Source organism: Ornithodoros turicata, chromosome 4 (genome assembly GCF_037126465.1).
Source record: "Ornithodoros turicata isolate Travis chromosome 4, ASM3712646v1, whole genome shotgun sequence".
NCBI classification, from domain to species: Eukaryota; Metazoa; Arthropoda; class Arachnida; order Ixodida; family Argasidae; genus Ornithodoros; species Ornithodoros turicata.
Window position 1 is genome coordinate 61,744,468 of NC_088204.1, and position 20,250 is coordinate 61,764,717.

The 20,250-nt window shown below is 43.4% G+C and overlaps 2 protein-coding genes across 4 annotated transcripts in view; one reads left to right on the forward strand and one right to left on the reverse strand.

Moving 5' to 3' along the window:
- Positions 1-872: 872 nt before the first annotated feature.
- Positions 873-1,794, reverse strand: LOC135393276 (centromere protein X-like). The gene is made up of 6 exons (XM_064623754.1): positions 1,607-1,794; positions 1,475-1,529; positions 1,355-1,408; positions 1,213-1,244; positions 1,093-1,149; positions 873-1,007 (listed from the first exon to the last, which is right to left on the reverse strand). Exons 1-6 carry the CDS (start codon positions 1,724-1,726, stop codon positions 990-992), a joined length of 336 nt encoding a protein of 111 aa, XP_064479824.1. The 5' UTR covers positions 1,727-1,794; the 3' UTR covers positions 873-989.
- Positions 1,795-1,966: 172 nt separating this feature from the next.
- LOC135391664 (ethanolamine-phosphate cytidylyltransferase-like) overlaps positions 1,967-20,250 on the forward strand; it is a 33,266-nt gene continuing 14,982 nt past the window's right edge. Inside the window, exons 1-11 of one of the 3 annotated variants that reach the window (XM_064622002.1) lie at positions 1,967-2,119; positions 2,711-2,753; positions 2,831-2,876; positions 7,969-8,054; positions 9,146-9,221; positions 10,652-10,718; positions 12,392-12,439; positions 12,524-12,608; positions 15,051-15,089; positions 18,344-18,397; positions 19,976-20,068. In XM_064622002.1, the coding sequence (XP_064478072.1) occupies positions 2,070-2,119; positions 2,711-2,753; positions 2,831-2,876; positions 7,969-8,054; positions 9,146-9,221; positions 10,652-10,718; positions 12,392-12,439; positions 12,524-12,608; positions 15,051-15,089; positions 18,344-18,397; positions 19,976-20,068 (687 nt within the window). In that variant the 5' untranslated portion in view covers positions 1,967-2,069. The remainder of the gene's footprint in view (positions 2,120-2,710; positions 2,754-2,830; positions 2,877-7,968; positions 8,055-9,145; positions 9,222-10,651; positions 10,719-12,391; positions 12,440-12,523; positions 12,609-15,050; positions 15,090-18,343; positions 18,398-19,975; positions 20,069-20,250) is intronic. The other 2 variants (XM_064622003.1, XM_064622004.1) reach the window with 2 other exon arrangements.

Genomic DNA, 20,250 nt, shown 5'->3' on the forward strand with positions numbered 1-20,250 from the left:
AGATAAAATGGTTAAAAAGCAAGCGAGCTGGTGGCTAAGATCCATGACGAAAACCCGAGACTGGGAAAAAGACGAAAAACAGACGACACAACACAAAGTCTCAACCAGATAACACAGAAGGGACAACCTGTGTTATCTGGTTGAGACTTTGTGTTGTGTCGTCTGTTTTTCGTCTTTTTCCCAGTCTCGGGTTTTCGTCATGGATCTTAGCCACCAGCTCGCTTGCTTTTTAACCATTTTATCTGTATCATTCCCCGATGCAAGCTTTGTTCCGTTTGTCCCTTCTGTGTTATCTGGTTGAGACTTTGTGTTGTGTCGTCTGTTTTTCGTCTTTTTCCCAGTCTCGGGTTTTCGTCATGGATCTTAGCCACCAGCTCGCTTGCTTTTTAACCATTTTATCTGTATCATTCCCCGATGCAAGCTTTGTTCCGTTTGTCCCTTCTGTGTTATCTGGTTGAGACTTTGTGTTGTGTCGTCTGTTTTTCGTCTTTTTCCCAGTCTCGGGTTTTCGTCATGGATCTTAGCCACCAGCTCGCTTGCTTTTTAACCATTTTATCTGTATCATTCCCCGATGCAAGCTTTGTTCCGTTTGTCCCTTCTGTGTTATCTGGTTGAGACTTTGTGTTGTGTCGTCTGTTTTTCGTCTTTTTCCCAGTCTCGGGTTTTCGTCATGGATCTTGTTTTTATTGTTTGATTGTTTTTTTATCTATAACTGATGTTTCTATTAGTTGCTCAGTAGTTGTTTTCGTCTCTAGATTTCTCCCTATTGATTCATTTTGCAGGTGTACGAGAAGGTTGGTGATGTAGATATTGAATAGGGTTGAGGAGGAGAGGGGCACCCTTTCACTGATTCGGAATTTAAACAGTAAGAATTCCACTTTTATATGCATTTTAATAAATACTTTATAACAATAGCAAGACCCATGCTGTCAGAACAACACAACTAGCACATTACAGTGCAAAGAACTACTGGCTGGCAGTGGCACTTTTCATGGAAAGTCCAGTAGCTGAAACGAAAAACGATTGCTCGGTTAATCCATTCTATTTATAACATGTGCTCATGACAGTACGTAGTATTTGCAGTTATTTTACCAATTGGGGCAGTATCTTCTCGAGATGTTCAAGTGTGACCTCCTCTTCCCCTTGTATCTGGGGGGGGACAAGCATGGGGTTGCAGTTTTGCAATGTTTCTGATTACCAGTCTAGAACTACCTTGGCTTGTTTGACGGCTCGAAGAGCGCCTTCTGTTCAAAGGAAAGAAAGTAAGCGTTTGCGGCGGCACACAACAAAAGAAACCAAGAAATGCACGAAACCCCGAAGCCCGCAAAGAAATACCACGATGAGGTCAACTCACCATGGGCTAGAAGTCTGAACAGTTCGCACGATAACCTCACAGCGTCCGAATTAACTGAAATCACAAATCCAAAGATGCCGCTGAAATGTCATGTGAAACATAACTCACAGAAATCCTTACTTTTGGTTTTATTTTTGTCTCGGAAACGCATTTTCAGTAGCTCTTGGATGGTTTTCTGAGAAAGATGAAGAGGGCTACGCTCAATAACCACGACAGTCCAAATAAACCCACAGTAATGAATATTCAGGATACCGTGTTGAACGTTGGCGTTTCGTATACCAGCGCTGCATCGCGTTCCAAATTGTCACGAATGTTATCATGCGTTTCAGTTTTCGAGGTTCCCGCTTGCGCGAAATCCGCCATGTTTGACATGTGCTCGCTCGCGTGTTGATGCTGATGATGAGCGACGAGTCGCCAGCAACAAGCAACATTTTTTTCTGTGCATGTAAGGTTCATTCAAATATGTGAGCATAGCATGAACCTTGTTGTAGCCTTGCTTCGACAGCTTATGGCTATATATTATATTTTATTCTTGTCAGCCTTGTCAGTGACGAATCAGTGACGAATCAGCGTCAGCACCTCAGCGCCGCTCCATGCTCCACCAGTGCGACGTGCGACCAGTGCTTACGCATCACGCCACAGTTTGCCCCCAATGGCGCTTGTGAACTTGTGATGTTTGTGTGTGTCTTTCGCTCTGTGAGCAGAACCTATTGAAATGAGTGGGGATGCCAAAACAAAATCTGTCAGGGTTTGGTGCGACGGGTGGTGAGTTGCTGGTGTCTCGTCCTTTAGTGAGCGTACTTTGTTTGCTGCTGTCTCGTTTGGCCGCGGGGCCGAACAAGTGTCTGCATTTCGCGCACGTCTGCGATCAACGCGCCTGATTTGTTTTTGTTTAATCAGACGTCATGGCAATAAGCAAATAGGACAGGCCATTAATGTGGTACGCCGCAAAGTGCAATATTTCATCATCCAAATAACTCCAAGTAACATCCAAATAACCAAGAATACACGCGCGTGCACTGAGTCAGATGGCACTGCCCAGAATTTGCGCACAGTCCAGTTTTTCTTTTCTTCTTTTTTTTTTTTTAAGCTCAAAATCCTTAGGGAAAAAGGATTTGATTTCAAAATTTCATTTTTGGCGGAAAACCTCTTTCCGGAAAGAGTGACCAGGAAAAACGCCTCAGTCTGGGTGCACTTGGTCGAATATGTAATTTAGGTGCCGAACATGAGCGGTCTGAGCTGAAAAAAAACACACACACACACACACAAAAGAATAACCGTTCTAAATATGTCATAGGCGCTTTAGTGTGCAGTCTTTCCTTATATGTTTTTTGTACAAGAAAGCTGTTTTTCCAGCTACGACATGGTTCACTTTGGGCATGCCAATCAACTGCGCCAAGTAAGCACTTCAGTTTCATGCCTGAATTGTGTGTAAGTGCTGCATTCTTCAATATAGTTATCATCCGTCTATTCCAGGCCAAGGCAATGGGAGATTATCTCGTTGTTGGGGTCCACACCGACGGTATGCTACTAATTCATTTATTTAGTTATTTATTATACAGGCTGGGTGCTATAAAAGGTCTGTCACATTTTCGCGCATGACGCTATACCTACTTACCGGACAGACTTCTGCTGCCACACAGTGAATAATTTATGCCAGAGAAACCTACAAAAAAATCGTGGTTAACAGCCACTGTGTAACAAAATAAATACGGCCACGCAAACTGTCGTCTTCATGTATTTCCTATATGCTACACCGATGGATGGAGGCAAAAATTTGCGTGGTCGTATTTATTTTGCTACACAGTGCTTGCTAACCACATTTTTTTCGTGCAGCAGCCCTGGAAACGCGAATAACTTCGAAAATGACCGAATGCACGATTCGCGAACATTAATACTAGAGATAGGACTAATCCAAAATTTTTTGCATCTGAATCCAAGGAAGGTTCTATGAATCTCGAATCTTTCGAATCGTTTCTTTAAAAAGATTTTAAGAAGCCATGGAATAGAACACTTCTAGTGAAAAGTGTTTCGAAGCAGAATATGATGCCTTTGTTTGATGAAAAACTAATTAATTAATGCTTCAGTTTCAGGTGAAAATATATCCATATAGTTCTTCTTAAGCGTAATTTATTTAACGTGTTGTTCATGGACGAGGCTTTCGGCGAACTCTGGAGGCACCAATTTGAAAAAGAAACAAACAAACGTGGTCGGTGGATTCGAAAGATTCGATTTGCCATTTTGGGCACTGGGATTCGGATTCGCGGATTCGGTTGGCACATCCCTAATGAATACATAAAAATACATTTACAGTATATGAGTCAGTATGAACCTGCATTCCGAGTTTCACAGCGAAGAGAGTACTACGTGTAGAAGTATCAAGAACTGCCACTGCAAATACGGAAACTCATCTGGCCCTGACATTACTGCAGTGTCTCCGTGAATGAGTCAGTGAGAGAGATGTCACATACTTATACGAGAGCCAATGGGAATGGCCGTATATGCCTCTCACGTGCGACGTATGCTCAAAAGTCTATGTCTCACAAAGTACTACCATGTGTGGAGTAATAGTTCTCTTTTTCCCATGCTTCTGCATGCAGTACAATGTGTGCCCAATGTGGTACATTAGGTACCATAGCTGTGAAATTTTTGCATCCACTTTAACATGATGTACTACATACCTCTATTCATACGATCACAGCGGGCAAAGAAGCCATCACTTCGTCGCAACTGCTAATGTAACGCTAAAATGTGCTTGTTACGTTGCATGTAACTTCCTGCGAGTGGATACATCTTTGATTCGGAACCTTTCTCCTGCTGCTTTGACGCACAGTGTTTTGACTCAGTGGCATTTCTTCCCGTGCCTTAATGAGCGAGAATTTTTTTATTATTTTTTTTCACCCCAGTGACGCTGTAAAATACGTCCCTTTTCACCTTCCTGTATTCATGCCGGTTCTCTACTTTCCATTGCATCATACTTATCAAGGCCAACTGTCAGCTGGAATGGAAGCCCTCTCTGCGAATAACAGAGAAGAGGTGCCGTTATCTTGTGCCACACGACTCGCATGTCACGGAGATAAGGAAGCGCAATGCCTGAGTCAGAAGTAGAGAGGATAGCGTGACTTTATCTCTCGTGTCGGCTACTGGCTTTTGACACTTTGTTCCCGGTATCTTTGCCCACGCGCTAGTGAACTGTCGGAAGTCAGCAACTTCAGTCAGGGCAAAGAGTACAGTCTAAACTGAGCCTAGCTCATTCTGGGAAGGGATCTAGTGTGTTCCAACACTAAGTGCACCGTTTTGAGTCAGAGTATACTTTGTCGTCTGCTCACGTTATAGTCGTGTTTACTGACCTGTGGGTCCCAGCTTACAGAGGCCAAAGGGCCACTGAGAGATTCCTCGATAAAGCATTAAAAAAGAAAAGTGTTCCTGCACAAAAGCAATACCGGTAGCTGGGGTTTCCACCCTCTTATAAAAAAAAAAATACCGACAGAGTGAGTGAGACCAAAAGGGAGAAAATGATTGGGTGAGGGAAGTAGACAGAGAAATGGGGAGGGAGATTAGGAGAGGATTAAAGGTACCGTATTTACCAGTGTATAAAGCGCACTCATGTATAACGCGCACCCCTAAAAACTGTGCGAATTTGAAAAATGTTCGATGTATAACGTGTACCACAGTGGTGCTACAAGCTTCTGTACTGCCACCAGTATGATGCCAGTACGTGCAAGGCAGTCAAGCTGTCACCGCAGTGCACGCTCCAATGCCAACAGTATTTCACCGCACTCTACCAATACCGTGTCCCACTCCACCCAGCCCTTCTACTGGGTGACGCTCATCTTGTGCCGTTTGATAATGTTATCCAGTTTTTGACCATGTGTGGGCTACTTAGTCAGATGTAGATGTTCAGTATTGCTCCGCTTTTAGCCTTTATTACCCAACTCCTCATGTAAATCTCTCATCCTGGAACATCTCAGCACTCATACCTGTAGATAGCTTTTAACTACCACACCCACTTGTTATTATTACTTGTTGTTGTTATCGTCCTCTCTCCCACATCATCTCTGCCATAATCATCTCCCACACACTCACCATAGTTTTGGCGCTCTTTGGCCTTTGTTGCCTTTGTGCCATTAAATGCATAATCTCTCTCTCTCTCTCACTCTGGAAGAGGCTAGAATTTGTACGTCACCGACCTGGAAAGGAACTCTGCAGGAAAATATTTCCGTGTATGACACGCAGGACCTCTTCAGGGTACTTTTTTACTGTATAACAATAATCGCGCGTTATACACCGGAAAATACAGTATTACAAGAACCATGTGCTCATTGAACCCCCTAACAAATGTCTTCCAGAGGCTAGGAAAATTTGTTGAAACCTCAGCCCACGTATGCCTTGCACCGTTGCCTTGCACCACACTTGCCTTGCCACGTATGCCTGCATGTATACCTTCTGTGGTAAAATACTACCTGTAAGACATTGCCAGAGCTGCCTTACAGTCTGCAGCCAATGCAAAGTACATGTAATTGGCTGAGCCCCATGAAATACCAGCTGGGTGGCAACGTTTACTCGCAACAGACCTGTGCCGCGTGGGAGAGGTCTCTGATCCTGACAGCGCTGTAGGGCGGAGGTGGGCAAATGTTCTCAGGACCAGGGATGCCGTATTTGGCTACTTCGTGCAAAATTGGCTACCTTCTGACTGCTGTGGCGCTGAAATTTGGGAAATGGCGACTATTTTCTGGACTCTTTTGTGGGTACTTTTTTGTACTACATCTGAGACTCCTGTGCACCTAAGATTACGACGTGCTACATGCTAGAGACCTGGACGTGCGCAAAGCAACCAGCATCGGGGTAGTTGTTCTGGCGGTCACCCCGGCTTCTCTGTGGGATTTGACGCTAGAGAGCGCTATTTGTTATCATGTGACTTGCAGAAACCACGGCAATGTATGGTGGTCCGTGTACGAAGAAGAGATATGGAAGTGCGTAGCATGTGCATAGCAACAGGCCGCAAGGTTGTGTAGCGGATGATCCACGGTGATACTGGTGATAATCCCCTCTGTCCCCCACTCCTTCCTGCTATCCTCTCTCCATCTGTCCTCGCTTGTACGCCGCTCATACCCACAGTTGCTTCGCGGCGCTAACACGAAAGTAAAAAAAAAGAAAAGAAAACTGGTGATAATAGCGTGGACCTCACTTTATGTCCCCAGTAATGCTAAGTGGCGCCTCTAGCAGTCACTGCTGCGACTAATCCATAACCTGGCTCTCCCATAGGCAACTGCCATATGTCCAGGTCTCTAGTATAGTAGTAAGTTGTGCATAAAGTGGGATGGTTTCCATCATGCACCACATAATGTCGATGTATGTAAAGTGCATTTATTCTGGTTTCTCTTGGTGGTTCTTGGTAGTTTTTCTAGGTCGTGGTGGATAGTCCTTCAGGCTGTTTCGTTTCTGTGCTGCAGTTTTAGCACTCGTTAAGTAGACCTTCGTTTTATGTGTGATGCCTGCACACCGCTGGCTACAGAATTGGCTACATATAAGAGAAATTGGCCGTTTTGACTACTTTTTCGTGGCACGTTGGGGACTTCTCGGGATTTTGGCCTGGCAACCCTGCTCACGATCATGGCCGTAATCTCAGTTTTTGCCAGCACCGGTTTCTCCTCTACTCACCAGAATATTTTTCTGGAGAGATTTTTTTTCACCTCACCCCAATCCCCTTTCTGAAAAATTACCTCACCTCAATCCTCACTTCATTCCTGCAAGTTTTGCTCACCGGAATCCTTTTTCTGAAAGTTTGCCTCACCTCACCTCAACCCTTTATTTTTTGGGGGGGGAGTTCACATAACTCAGTAGTCTTTGTGGAAAATTTTGTCACCTCATTTTGGGTGTCTGTGAGGTGAGGGTGAGGACATCCTCACTTCCCCATATCTGCCCTCTTGAAGGTGCCCACCTCTGCTCTAAGAACCCCTCAACCCCTACCAAGATGTCGTAGGAGAATGAGGGAGATTGATGTCACTTATGTTGCAGGGGGACTCTATAGGATCGAGTGGCTCCCTCACGGCTGCTAGTTAAACTCTGCTTTGTCATGTTGTGCCTTGCGTCGCACCAGCAGATCAGGACTTCAAGGTCACACTTCTCCGCACGGGGATGATTTTTCAGGCACTTTTGTAAATTGAATTATGCAGCGACAAGGCAACATTCATCAAAAATAGTTTGCACTAGAACTCAAGTCCATTTGTTCAGGATCTTGCTGAATTTATTTAATTGCAAATTACTTGTCTTGCACTGTATCCTCCCAAAATATGGTGATGTGGAGGTATCAGCAAACTAATTACTGCCGTGGCACTTCAGTGAAGCAAGGTTTCTAGGAATCCCAAATGTCGTTTCACTGCTCCTTTAAGAACTCGTAAAGCAAATTCAGTTATAGCATTGCACCTAATGCAATTTTCTCTGACGATTCTCAAGATGTAAATGTAAAAGGTGGGGGTGTCAAGCCTGACAGGCTTTTTTCTCCTCATCTGAAATTGAAATTGAAAGATAAAAATGGGTTCCATCCTGTAAGCCTAAATGTGTTAACCTCATATTCACTTGACTCAAATCCTTCTCGATTTGTGTTTCTGCAGAAGAAATAAAGAAACACAAGGGCCCACCAGTGTTCACGGAACAAGAACGCTACAAAATGGTGCGCGCCATCAAGTGGGTTGACGAGGTAAGACTCTGGCCCAGTTTTAGATTCTGTGTGGCAGTAGGATTCCTTATAGTCAGCGTGAGGTGTAGCAGAACGTCTCAGATCGAGGAAATCGGGAATTAACCTGTTCCACGCTTTTGATGGCATTTGATTTTGGATTCCGAATACTGCTATCAATGCCTGAAAAACATTATGTGGGCAGCATATACCCTGTGGTTTGAGGCAAAATATGCACGTGCAGAACTAATGTTGGTCCTGCAGTATTCAGTGCCTTGTATACATATAGTTAGAAGTGAGCGCAAGTACGGTTATATCAGCACTACATCCTGATTTGCGGATGAAAATTGTATGGTTCAAAATCCATGCGGATAACAGCATTTTTTTTTGATTAGATAGCTCTGATTCCAGCACTCACCGCACGTGTTTGTTCTGTGGGTAAGGCTTGTAATCCTTTCCCCACATTCTGGTCACACCCAATAGAATACAGCTACTTGGACAGGACATTAATCCTGTGGAAGAAAGGAAGAAAGAGAGATGCTTTCCCTTCTGGATGTCCATAACAGTGTGTAACACACATCAGTTGTGCCAGTGAGGATACCTGAATTTTTTAAAGTAAAAGTTCTATAAAAAATGCAGAGTAAAACTGTATTGAAACTGCAAAAAAAAAAAGCAAAGTAAAACTACTTTGCTCGAGTAAAACTAAATTTCCCTTCATGAAACTGCTTTGTGGTATGTGTAATGTGTTTTGGTAGTTCTTGAAAGGTATTTCCCCCCGGGGACCGCCTGGCATAGCACTTGTTGGAGAGGACACAATGACGACGATTAGAGGCTTTAATTTATGCAACCGAGAATGATAAAGCTAGTTAAAAAGTATAATGATCACGCTAAAAGGGATACTCTGAAGAAACCTACTTGAAACTGATGCAACTCAATGTAAAGTCATAAATAATTTGAGATGGCCAACTTTTCTTTAAAAAAGCTTTGATTTTAAGGTAATAGTCGGTGCAATGTCGGAACACAGCTAAAATGTCCCTCTTAGAGTAACACATTATTTAAAATACTGTGTGTACCTAGTGAATGCTTACTTAGTGCATAACAGTGTGCATTTGCAGGTTGTCGAAGGAGCTCCATATATTACCACCTTGGAGACATTAGACAAGTATGGTTGTGACTTCTGCGTCCACGGAGGTATGTAATGTTCCCTCGCTTGTTTTCATCACACTTAGTACACAAGACATGCCTTTGAGCAACACACACATGAGAACCCTTGCACTCCTTTTGAGAACCCCATCTGAGAATGAGAGAGGCTCTCATCAGTTTCTTAAAGATTTATTTATTTATTTACTTACTTAATTAATTATTTATTAATGTATTTATTATACTTTAAAGGCTCATAAGGGCATTGCTTTGCATTATTTGGTCATTACTGGGTAATTTGGGCATTGGGCATTGCTGGGCCTCATTTTGGGTGCTCCACTTAGGTGGCTCGTCATATCAGCCTGCCGGTGTGAAATGGCCAGAGGAAAGGGCTGTGTAGTGCCACCCTGTGCCTGTAGTAGGTGAATGTTTGATGGCGTATAATCTTTTATTGATGTCACACCAACCAGCACGTTCTGTGTTTGATCGCTTTGTAGAGTTTTCTGAGCAGTTTTTGTAAATTGAATGGCACAAGGATGGGGTACTGTTCGAGTAGAATACTTTGTGTCACCATTTGAGACACACTGGCTGGTCAATCAAGCAGCATTTTAAGTGATCCCAAATGTCATTTCTCTAAACTTGGAGGGGGAATTGTAGAAATACATGCAAATGGGGGGGGGGGAGGGGGGGTGCTTCTTTCACTCCACAACCCCGCGTTGCCGAGATTCTTAAAGCGTCAAAGTATTCCAGAACATTTGTTCACACTTTATGATGTACAACTGGCACAACGATGCTTTCATATTGTGAGGAGTATGCTGAAGTTTGATGACTTGTATCAGTTTCTAACTCAAACCAACAGTGCACTTTTGGCCTTAATGGGTCCTCATCAGCAGGCAGGCAACATTTGAGTTTGAAGGAGGGAGGGGGGGAAACGATAGCGTACAACATCATATATGTATGGGCGGAAAAGGCATTCATTGGAATGAGGAGGTCTCACATCGAAACTATTTTCCATGACAAGCACTTATTTGTGTCATGAAGGCCACCTGGTTGAGCAGTTTCATGCATAGTGAGCAAGGCCTCAAGCAAGCTCCTAGAAAACTATACATCCATTTTCAGGCAGTGCTTGGCCCTGTGAGCCTTGTCTGTGTGACAGGTGTCATCAGGACAGCCAAATTTTCCATCATTTCTGCTGTAATGTGCTGCTGCTTGTCACCTTATCAGCAAAATACTGTGTGACTTGCCAGAAGTGACATATTGCTCTCTGCCCCACATACATTACTGCAATCGAATTTGAAACCATGCACACACATAGCCGATGTTACATAAAGATGTTACATAGCGACACTACACACTGATAAAATTGAGCATATTTTATGCCATTCAAATGGTCGTAAGTTGCACGTTTATGCCCAGCAACGAGCGTCACTAATGGTGCTTGCATATTCATAATAATATTATTATTATGCAATTTTATGCAGATGATATCACGTTGGATGCATCAGGTGAAGACACGTACCGGTATGTCAAAGAATCGGGAAGATACAAGTAGGTCTCTTTGATAGCCCCTGCTATTTATAGCAACACTTATTTATTTTTCTTATTTTCGTAATTTATAGAACCGCATTTGTTTTTGCAAAACTTTATTACTGCTCTACAGTATCGGTTACACGGTTGCTTTAAATGGATAATTTGCTCCCTAAGATAATTGAAATAGGGTATGTGTATGTGACAGGAGCTGTAAGACCTTTCGCTCAAAATCGTCGTATTTCCAAAGTTATCTGTATTCTGCCATGACAGCTTGCAGTATAGGCAGATCCACAGGGAGGAAAAAACTGGAGAGCTTCTGATTCGCTCGCATGACGTTTCATGACGTTTACTGTTGGTTGATCACGTTGAGGCGTGGTGGTGAGAGTCAACCTCGTGTGGTCCTTTATTTATTTACACCCCAACGGCCCACCAAAAAGGGTGCTTTCTCTTTATACTGCAGCGGTAGGTGTTAGTGTGTAGGGAACGTTCCCTAAGTTCGGCTCCACGATGGGTGACACGCCTTCTGCACTGAACAACAAGTACTCCATTTGTGGATACTCAACCTTAAAAAAGAAAACTAGATTGGTGCCTGAACTGAAGCTGCACAGAGGGACCAATATTTAATCTTGTAGATCTGACCACGGATCCCTGGTTCCCTAAGTTCTTAGTGATCCAGTCAGATGAAGAGTCTAAGCCATTAGAAAAAATCTAGAAATCTGGGCAAAAGAACTAAAATGCCTCTCAGGAAAATCTTGCATACGTCTTTATGTGCAGGAATTTCAAATCATATAGATCCTAGTGCATTGTGATGCTGGTGCTACATCATACCATACACCTTCACACAACACATCTTCAAGAACTTCATAAAGTAGGAAACTCACTCCTCTCTCCAATAAAAATATACAATCTTATCCATCAAGAGCGAACTATCTATTTAAGATATTAATTGTTCTACTTGCACATTAGAGAACCATGACAACAAAATGCGAAAGCAACATTAATCTAGCAACTGGTTGAGTGGGACAAACAGAAAAGACAACAGCTAACCTGACGAGTCTTTAGCCACAAAGGTGACCCTGTGCTGGGGAAAATGTTGGAGGCTAGCGGCAGGTCATTGGCCCATTTATTGTTTACAGTACTGCTACACTGCCATGTGCTCAAGCTTACATTAGGATTTTTCTACAGGCTTACAGGTGTAATATCTTGCCCATGTAGGATGGGACAGATAGTATGGATCTTTAGCGCCCCTTTAGCGATCGTTAGCGCCCTGAAGTTCAAGACTTCATTGGTCAGACAGCTCAAAAAGTGGGTGGAGCTCCAGGTATAGGCAGGTCCCATTAAAGGCCAGACTCCCTTTTAATACACGGCTCTGCATGGTGTGAGCTCCCTTAGGCCTAACGAGCTCGTAAATCGCAAATAAATTAATAACGCTTCCAAGGGAGACGCACATGGTTTCTTCTGCGGATCCATGCTGGTCTACGGCCAGTCTACCCGTTTATGAGTGCCTTGTGTGTGGACAGACAATTTGTCATGTGGTTTCTCTGAATTTTACCCTCTCCTCTGCACAGACACAAACTCTTGTAGAGCATAAACCATCTGCTAGCTGAACGCTGTTTGTGCCCATGTCTCTTATGTTTTCCCATCAAGTTTTGTGTAATCTAACGTGTTCTTATGCATCTTCTGCTCACTAGGGAGTGCCAGAGGACTGCAGGCATTTCCACAACGGATTTGGTGGGCAGGTAGGTTGGCATCGTCTTAGTTTGGGGTATCCCTTTATTTCGTCATTCGTATTGCGCAGTTAATGAAAATATTTCGTGTTGCAGAATGCTTCTTATGACAAAGCAGCATCACAACAGGGGGGAGCACGAGTATGGGGTGGACAAAGAACACGCTGGCAACATCAGCAAGGTGGGCAGTCGTTTCATTCACGTGTCGAGTGAAAAAAAAATGTTCTGTTGTAATGAGTGTTCATACAGTTTAAATTTTGGCAATGGTGAAGTAAGTCATACACCACAGAGCGAAACTTCTAGGATCTACATACACAAACCTTACGCAAGCACCTTTCGTATGGCTGCGCATATTCATTACGTTCTGTTTATTCACAAAAATCCAAATTATCTTATCTTCATATCTAGCATGGAATAAGTATGATTGAAGCAAATGCTTTGGGCCAGGAAGTGCTCATATTTCAAACAAAAGATGTTCTTCTACTTGGCTGTGAAGAACAGTACAGCAAATGTATTTTTATTTGCGATGTACTAATTTTCGCGAATCGCATTTAGGAAGTTATTCGTGAGTATTTAATTTCGCAATTCTATGCCTGTTTTCTTCCGCGCAATCAATGTGAAGCTGTGTTCGTGAGTACGATTTTTCGCGATTTTATAATGGGCGCGAAATTCGCGAAAATTAATGCATCGTGAATAAAGATACGCTTACAGTATGTTTCTAGTAGCAGTAGTTTTTAGTAGCGGCCACTTCTGGCCAGGGACTTCTGATTCGGTCTGCCCCACTGGATTTTACACTTTTTGGTAGGGGTGTGCGAATATTCGAATTCTCAAATTCGAATCGAATATCAAACGCTCGAACTATTTGATTCGCGAATCGAATATCCAATATTCGATTTTTCGAACATTCGACTATTCCACAAATATGAGCGACACAACCCGAAAGTGGGCTTCACCTGATGCTTCCGTGCATGAGGTGAAGCCTCCTTTACGAAATTGCCCTTGCTGCAGGATTAACACAGGCCGGACGGTGTTTAGTTTAAGATAACATTATCCAAAGTTAGTTTTGTAGACATTCTCTGTGGAAAGGGCGGCGCCCCTTCCACATGCAGTTTAGCGGTGCCAATGAGGGACTTTGATTTGATGTCTGTGAGGTTGCCTTTAAAAAGTTAGGACTCTTGAATAATGACTGCAGCCCACAAACAAGAAGGGTGTCTTAAAGATGTCCTTTACATCTAAAATTTCAGTAGTGCAACTTCCTAGGACGAGTGCAAAGAAACTAAAGGGTGTTCATGGCTAAGCTGAGGCAGGATGCCAATTCGTTTGTTTCACAAATGGCCTGTGGTTGTCTGAAACAATTACAGCCTCATCCGTATAACATGCTACTGCCTGACAAAATTTTGAAATGAAGGTAACCACTGCTGTACTCCGGTAAGTGTAGGCTCACCTGAAAAGCAGGACGCACTCTCATGTAAAATTAAAGAGTAGGGCTTTAAACAGAAGGATTGCATGTCTTTCTTGTGACAGTTAATGCCAGAAAAATTACACTAAAGCCATGGGCTACAAAATGGAAACTTTTAGTGCGAAAGTCACATATTGTAAATTTTGCACGAATACAGTAGAATCTCGATGATACGATCACGGATTATACGAATTTCGGGATGATACGAATTCTTTTCTGGTCCCGGCCGGAGTGCCTATTCTTCCCATGTATTCGAGTTCGAATGATACGAACGCGTTATCTTGCCTTTACGGGTGATACGAATGAGCCCAGGATGCGACAGAGGTCGTTCCCCCGTGACGCGAGAACACGCGAGTCACGCTGCTCCTTCTTTTGAAAAGGGAGGGCGATCCTCACCACAAACGCCCTTACATCATATTGCGTAATGCAAGCAATGACTTTCCCTTTGGTGGTGATGGAGGAGATAAGATCAAAGGGATTGCATGGTGGGGGAACCTTATCACCTTATCTCTGTTTTGACCTTTTTACCCCCCTTGCAACAATAAACCGCGAAGCTGTGTGACATCGCTCTGGCGGGAAACAGCGATATTCGATTCGGTATTCGGAATTTTTTCCCTCATTCAATTCGATATTCGATTCGACTTAAAATATTCAGATTCGGACACCCATACCTTTTGGTGAATTTCGATTTTGTTACACGATTCTTTTTCTCTTCCTTTTTTCAGGTTAGGCAATTTGAAACTGTTTCCATAATTGAGACATGACTGTATATCTGTTAGTTATTTAGCAAAAAAATACATCCCAATCAATAAAAAGTAAAATTTTATGCCTTTTAACAATAAGATATTTAAACTCAGTTTTATGTGTGCTTTCTCACGAATGCCGCTTAGCTAGCTAGAACAAGTTGTAACAAAACCACAAAATACAGTCAGAATGCTTTATAGCAGAATTTAGTAGACCAATTTGAAAAATGTAAAGGTAAATTTGCTAAGCAGGGTTTGCAACGATTTCACATTGTACAAACTTCCGTAAACAAGAAGCTGATGCAAACTACAGCATTACGGAGGCAGCCTCACAAAAGGACATGGTAGTATGCAGATGCTTTGTTTTAGTTGCATTATACCATAGCTCCTACCTGCTTTGTAATTATAATTATTTTATTAGAAAACAACTGATGATGTCTCTACAGTGTATGAGGATAAGGTAAGCGACCTGTTTCAGGTTTATACTTGCAGTGAGCTTCAAACACCCTTATGTTGCCAGAGAATACATAGAGATCAAGAGCATTACTGAAAGCGTGATATTTTAGATGTTTCGTCGCATCAGTAGCAACTGTAGTAAAATTTAAGTCATATCTGTAGCAGACACTAAACAAATGCACGTGAATCCCTTTCAAAAGTTTTTCCCATGTGCAGATTCAATGAGTAATCTCGCCGGCGTCACGAGAGGTAGCTTCTGTTTCATAGGGTGTATCATAACAAGTGTAACTTCACCAAGGTAGTACACCACATTCTCACTGTCAGAACTATTGTCTAATTTTTCATTGTTTTGTGTCTTCTGTATGCATCCTCTTATATTTGAACTTATTGTTACATACGCCCCTCCCCTCTGTAATGCTCAAAGCCCTGAGGGTATCATAAATAAATAAATAAATAAATAAACTATGATCACCACATGCATGTGGTGCTCATAACTTTATACACACACAAAATGACACAGAAGAGCAAGGGTCACGCAAAGACAAAGACTGTTCAGCGTTATAACTTTTGCTTTTTTGTTAAACAGGTGTTCATTATAAAGAGTAAGAAAGATATACGGTGGTGTTATTTCTTCCATTGAGTACTGCAGTGTGTTCCTTCCTACCATTCTCACAGCGCAGTGCTATAGATTGTGACTATAATTACGCACTTCATGTAGATACCACATGTCAACATACCTTCATGAAGAACATCACTCACCACATGCTACATTTCTGGGTAGAGCTGATAGTGCCATGCAGTCTCCCATTTAAGTTACTAGAATAATACTGGCGATAACATAAAATTGTGTCATTGCGAGAAGTATCAGGAAGAAAAAGTGCCAAGACCGTCTAGTGTAAAGAAAGCCTCCTCATTTCTAGACCCTTTAGTTGTCGTCCTCTAGCTGTAAAACCCTTTAGTTTTGCGACATCAGTTTTTCGCGAACGGGATGTAGGGCACATACTTGCAGCCACTAAAATTTCATGAATTCTGGGTGCTAAAATTCGTAGCTTAATTTGTTTATTTTGGGATAAGTCCAAGGTTCCCGAAGCACATTTCCGGCATTGCACAGGCATCGCAAACGCTTAACAGTGACCAACGCCTCCTACCTATATCTGTAATGCCCGGCAAGACGGTCGCTCCGTACTTCGCTCCGTACTTCGCCCCTTTCCTGTTCCTCCTCTCCCGCGGCCCCCCTTTTGCAGCGGTGGCGCTAGTTCCCGAGGGTCGCCAGAACTGTCGTCTGCTATCAGTCCTTCGTTTTTCGAATTATTTCGCATGCTTTTTAAAATTCTTCGAATTGAAGTGCTTCTTCTCGCAACGCGAGGATAAATTCTGCTTGCGGACGGCTGCTGTGGTTTTATCACTCGGTGCGTATCCAAGGGATTTGGCGCCACCATATGGAGGCCCAGCATACTAACACGGACATACGCGGAGAACGGGGAGCCCGCTGACTTGACAGGTATAGGGATACAGGAGGCATTGCAGTAACCTGTACAGCCAACTGTGAAGGTAAAGTTTGCGATTCCAGCATAGTTTTCAAAGTGCCGCATCTTGCTAGACAATTCTCGCATGCCTTTCAACTTTGCAAACTTTAAGTCACAAATTTGTTAAAATTAAGGGCTAGCGATCAGTACGTGCGTTACAGTAGCTGGTAGTTTCACAACCACACCTTTACCAGCCTTTGCCATAGGTATGAGCCCCATTTAGCCACATAGGTTGCTACAACCATAGTTGTACTTGTTCGACTGAAGGAGGAAGAGAAATCTGGTTCATCATCTACATACGCCGCTGTAGATAAGGAGACACGATAGCGTGCCAGAAGAGATTCTGCGCGCCACCATGCAGGCGAGGGCTCGCGCAGTGTCAACGCCACATAGATACGGAAGGCCTGCTTATCGCCTCCTCTCCCTCCTTCGCTGCGTCATATATAGTCATTCACATATACCGGGTGTCTCAGTTAAATCCCCGGGCTAAATAATTCGCGAACCGGTGCACCAATCGAATAACTTTCTTTTTTACAAGTACCTGTCCAATACCGCCTACAACATGCGCACCGCATGAATGAGCGGGAGGCGCTCATTATTTCGCAAAAGGATGTAATTCATTGGTGTAAGGACGTAATTAATTGGTGGACATGGGAGTGAAAGAGCGTCCTTTTGCGCTTCACCGCGACCAGCCGCGACAAAAATATGTAAACAGAAAACCAATTAATTACTGCAACAAATGACCCGCTTCGGTGGCAGATTTTTCTCTAAAAGGTGTCCACTGAAGGTCCCAGAAGGGGTAGTACCCATTTTAATGCCGACTGCGCCCTGCTTTAGAAGTTAGCTTTTTTCACGAAACTCGTTTGAATTTTTATTTAAATAACGAGTGCCTCCCCCTCATTCACGCGGTCCGCATCTTGTAGGCGGTATTGGACAGATACTTGTAAAAAACAAAGTTATTCGATTGGTGCTCCGGTTCGCGAATTATTTAGCCCGGGGATTTAACTGAGACACCCGGTATACATACTACGTCATATATTCAGTTCACATATATAGTCACAATTCGTCTGCTACTGCAATTCGCCCTTTCTGCCATTTCAATAACCCGCAAATTATTGCAGCTTACTTGGAACCTGCGGACCTGAATATTTAGGCAAAAAGTACAGCACGCTTTCCAGAAAATCAGTTTGAGAAAGTTTGGGTACGTTTTGCGCTTTATTTCCAAGTTTTCCCATTTAGTACGCGGGTACATTCAATCACAACTTGCAGACGGCGGTGGTTCTTCTCCATAGCCACGACTGCTGAAAGCACATTCGTGATTGGCTACGGCTCTTGAGAACACGATTCTGATTGGCGGACCCTTAATTGTTACGTCACGTCGACGAGCGCGCAGGCTTTCCGTATCTAGATGGTGTTGGCAGTGTCTTAACGGCCAGACTTAACGGCCAATACGGAAGGAGAGTGAGGATGATGGATTACATTATCTGGTGGAGGAGGGAGACTGAAAACCGCACTAATATTTTAAGAGCTGACGGACCAGATTTCTTTTCCTTAAGTTGAACATGGCTATAGACAGAAATTTTACGCGTATAGAACGTGGCGAAAAGAAGCCTCGTTAAATCAGGATTGCTTTGTCCACTCTGATTTTGTCTTGGGTACATTTAGGGAGACACACCTGTTGATCAAAACTTTTTTGACTGGCTGACTCTCTTTTGTTTTGGGAACTTGACAGTTCTCGGGAACTGACTTTCCCCATGTGGGTGGATTGGAGCAGAACGGACATGGCGTAAGTGTACGACGGTCACATGTGGCTTTCAGTGTGCCTGGGTTTCACGCTACGCTGGGTGTTAGTTGCTTTGAAGGTGGCAAGGTCATCCTTCCTGCAACATTCAGCCTGTGCTGTCCGGCGAGTTCTCTCTGCTGAGGGCTGGCAGCTTATCTGTGGTGAAAGATAAACTTGCAGCTGTTGTGGCAGTGGCCTATAGTGCCGCGTAGTTCGCATACGCCTCCGTGCTTTGCGTAAATGTTGAACCAATCTGGAACACTCATCCGATGTCAGTGCGACTGTGTACATGTGAGTAAGAAAGAGCAATATTGTGTAGACTTAATTGCAGCAGGATACTTGAGAGATTCATCAGCCAAGAGAAAATCCTGATGGGTTCTCTTGAAATCTTCAGATATGTTGTACTGTGTGCCAGCATTTAAGGAGGTGAATCATTCCTTTGCAAATTGACACTGATTTGTATGCCCTTAGAGCCTATGCTACTAGTGCATTGCATAAACGCTGCATATACTTGCTTCTTAATTATACACAGAAAGGTGGACGGTTATATGCAGTATTAACTCCCTGGTATGACTTGCATGCTTTTCTTCTTGGGAGTTTACGGTTACACAGTCAGTCCTTGATTCACAACTAGAGAGTGAACAGCTGTCGATCCAAACAAAATGCCTTTATTTTCACTTGTGTGTGCCCTGCTCTGTTTGTTTTCTGTTGTGTCAGTGCTCAAAGCAGGCAATTCAAGGCAGCACTTTTGTCTGTGTGTGTGGTGCACATATATCGATTGAACTGTACTGTCAAAGGAGTGGTGCTTATGAGAATTCTACACTTATCTTATACACCTGTCAGACGGGCACACATACAGCCTTATGTGCACACGGCCATTAAGTTCTTGCCAGACAATCAGCCATATGGCCTTTGCGACAAAGCGGAGGTGTGAAGGCAACAGTGTTCCCACAACACAGTTTACGGAGTTCCCTCAAAACTGCCAAAGCCTCGTTACCAGATGCCACGGACGGGATGGCGCAGATGTCGTTTAATTCGAAATAAAATGCTCCTGTCAGTCTTTTTGCGTTATACGGTTGCCGATTTTCCGATGCTTTTGAGCACTTTGCTTCATTCCTATGTTCATAGTGATATCCTCAAATCCCTGCACATATGGCATCACTTCAGGTCGTCTGCACAAAAAAGCCAAACCGAAGGAAAGCAAGCGACGTCGAAACACAGGGTGGCCAGAGTGTGCCGAGATGCAGACGACATCCGAAGTGCTTCGAAGCAGTATCGTTTGCTGTTGTATTTTTCAAATTGACTAAGTACCAATCAAACGTAGTTTCCGAATACCTATAGCGAGAACAAAGTGATTTCACAAATGCTGTTTAACGTTCACAAATGTGCTTAGCACTGTAGACATCATTGGCAAGATGTCTTCATGGATGCCATGTCACAGCCTCCCAGTTTTTAAGGCTGTATTCCACCTACGGGCATTTCGTAATGCTGTAACCTCAAAGGCTGTATGCGTGCCCGTCTAACAGAGGTATTACGTTGTAATGACATGATGTAACGAGGACTTTTTCTTTTACCTTACAGGATTCTACAACACATAGCCCATGGACAGGGATTTCCCAGTTTCTTCCGACAACGCAGAAGATAATCCAGTTTGCAGAGGGCAAGGAGCCAAAGGTGTGTACATCGCAAGGATAAAGCAAAGTGGAGGATGGGTTGTACCTCAGTCCACATTGCGAGGCTGCAGTGTTTTTCCACTCTGAAATGGAACTGCAAATAATTGAGCAAGAATAGCAACCAAGAGCTGGATATGAGTGCAACAGAGCACAACCCTCGCACGGCTCAATTTTGTAATGGCG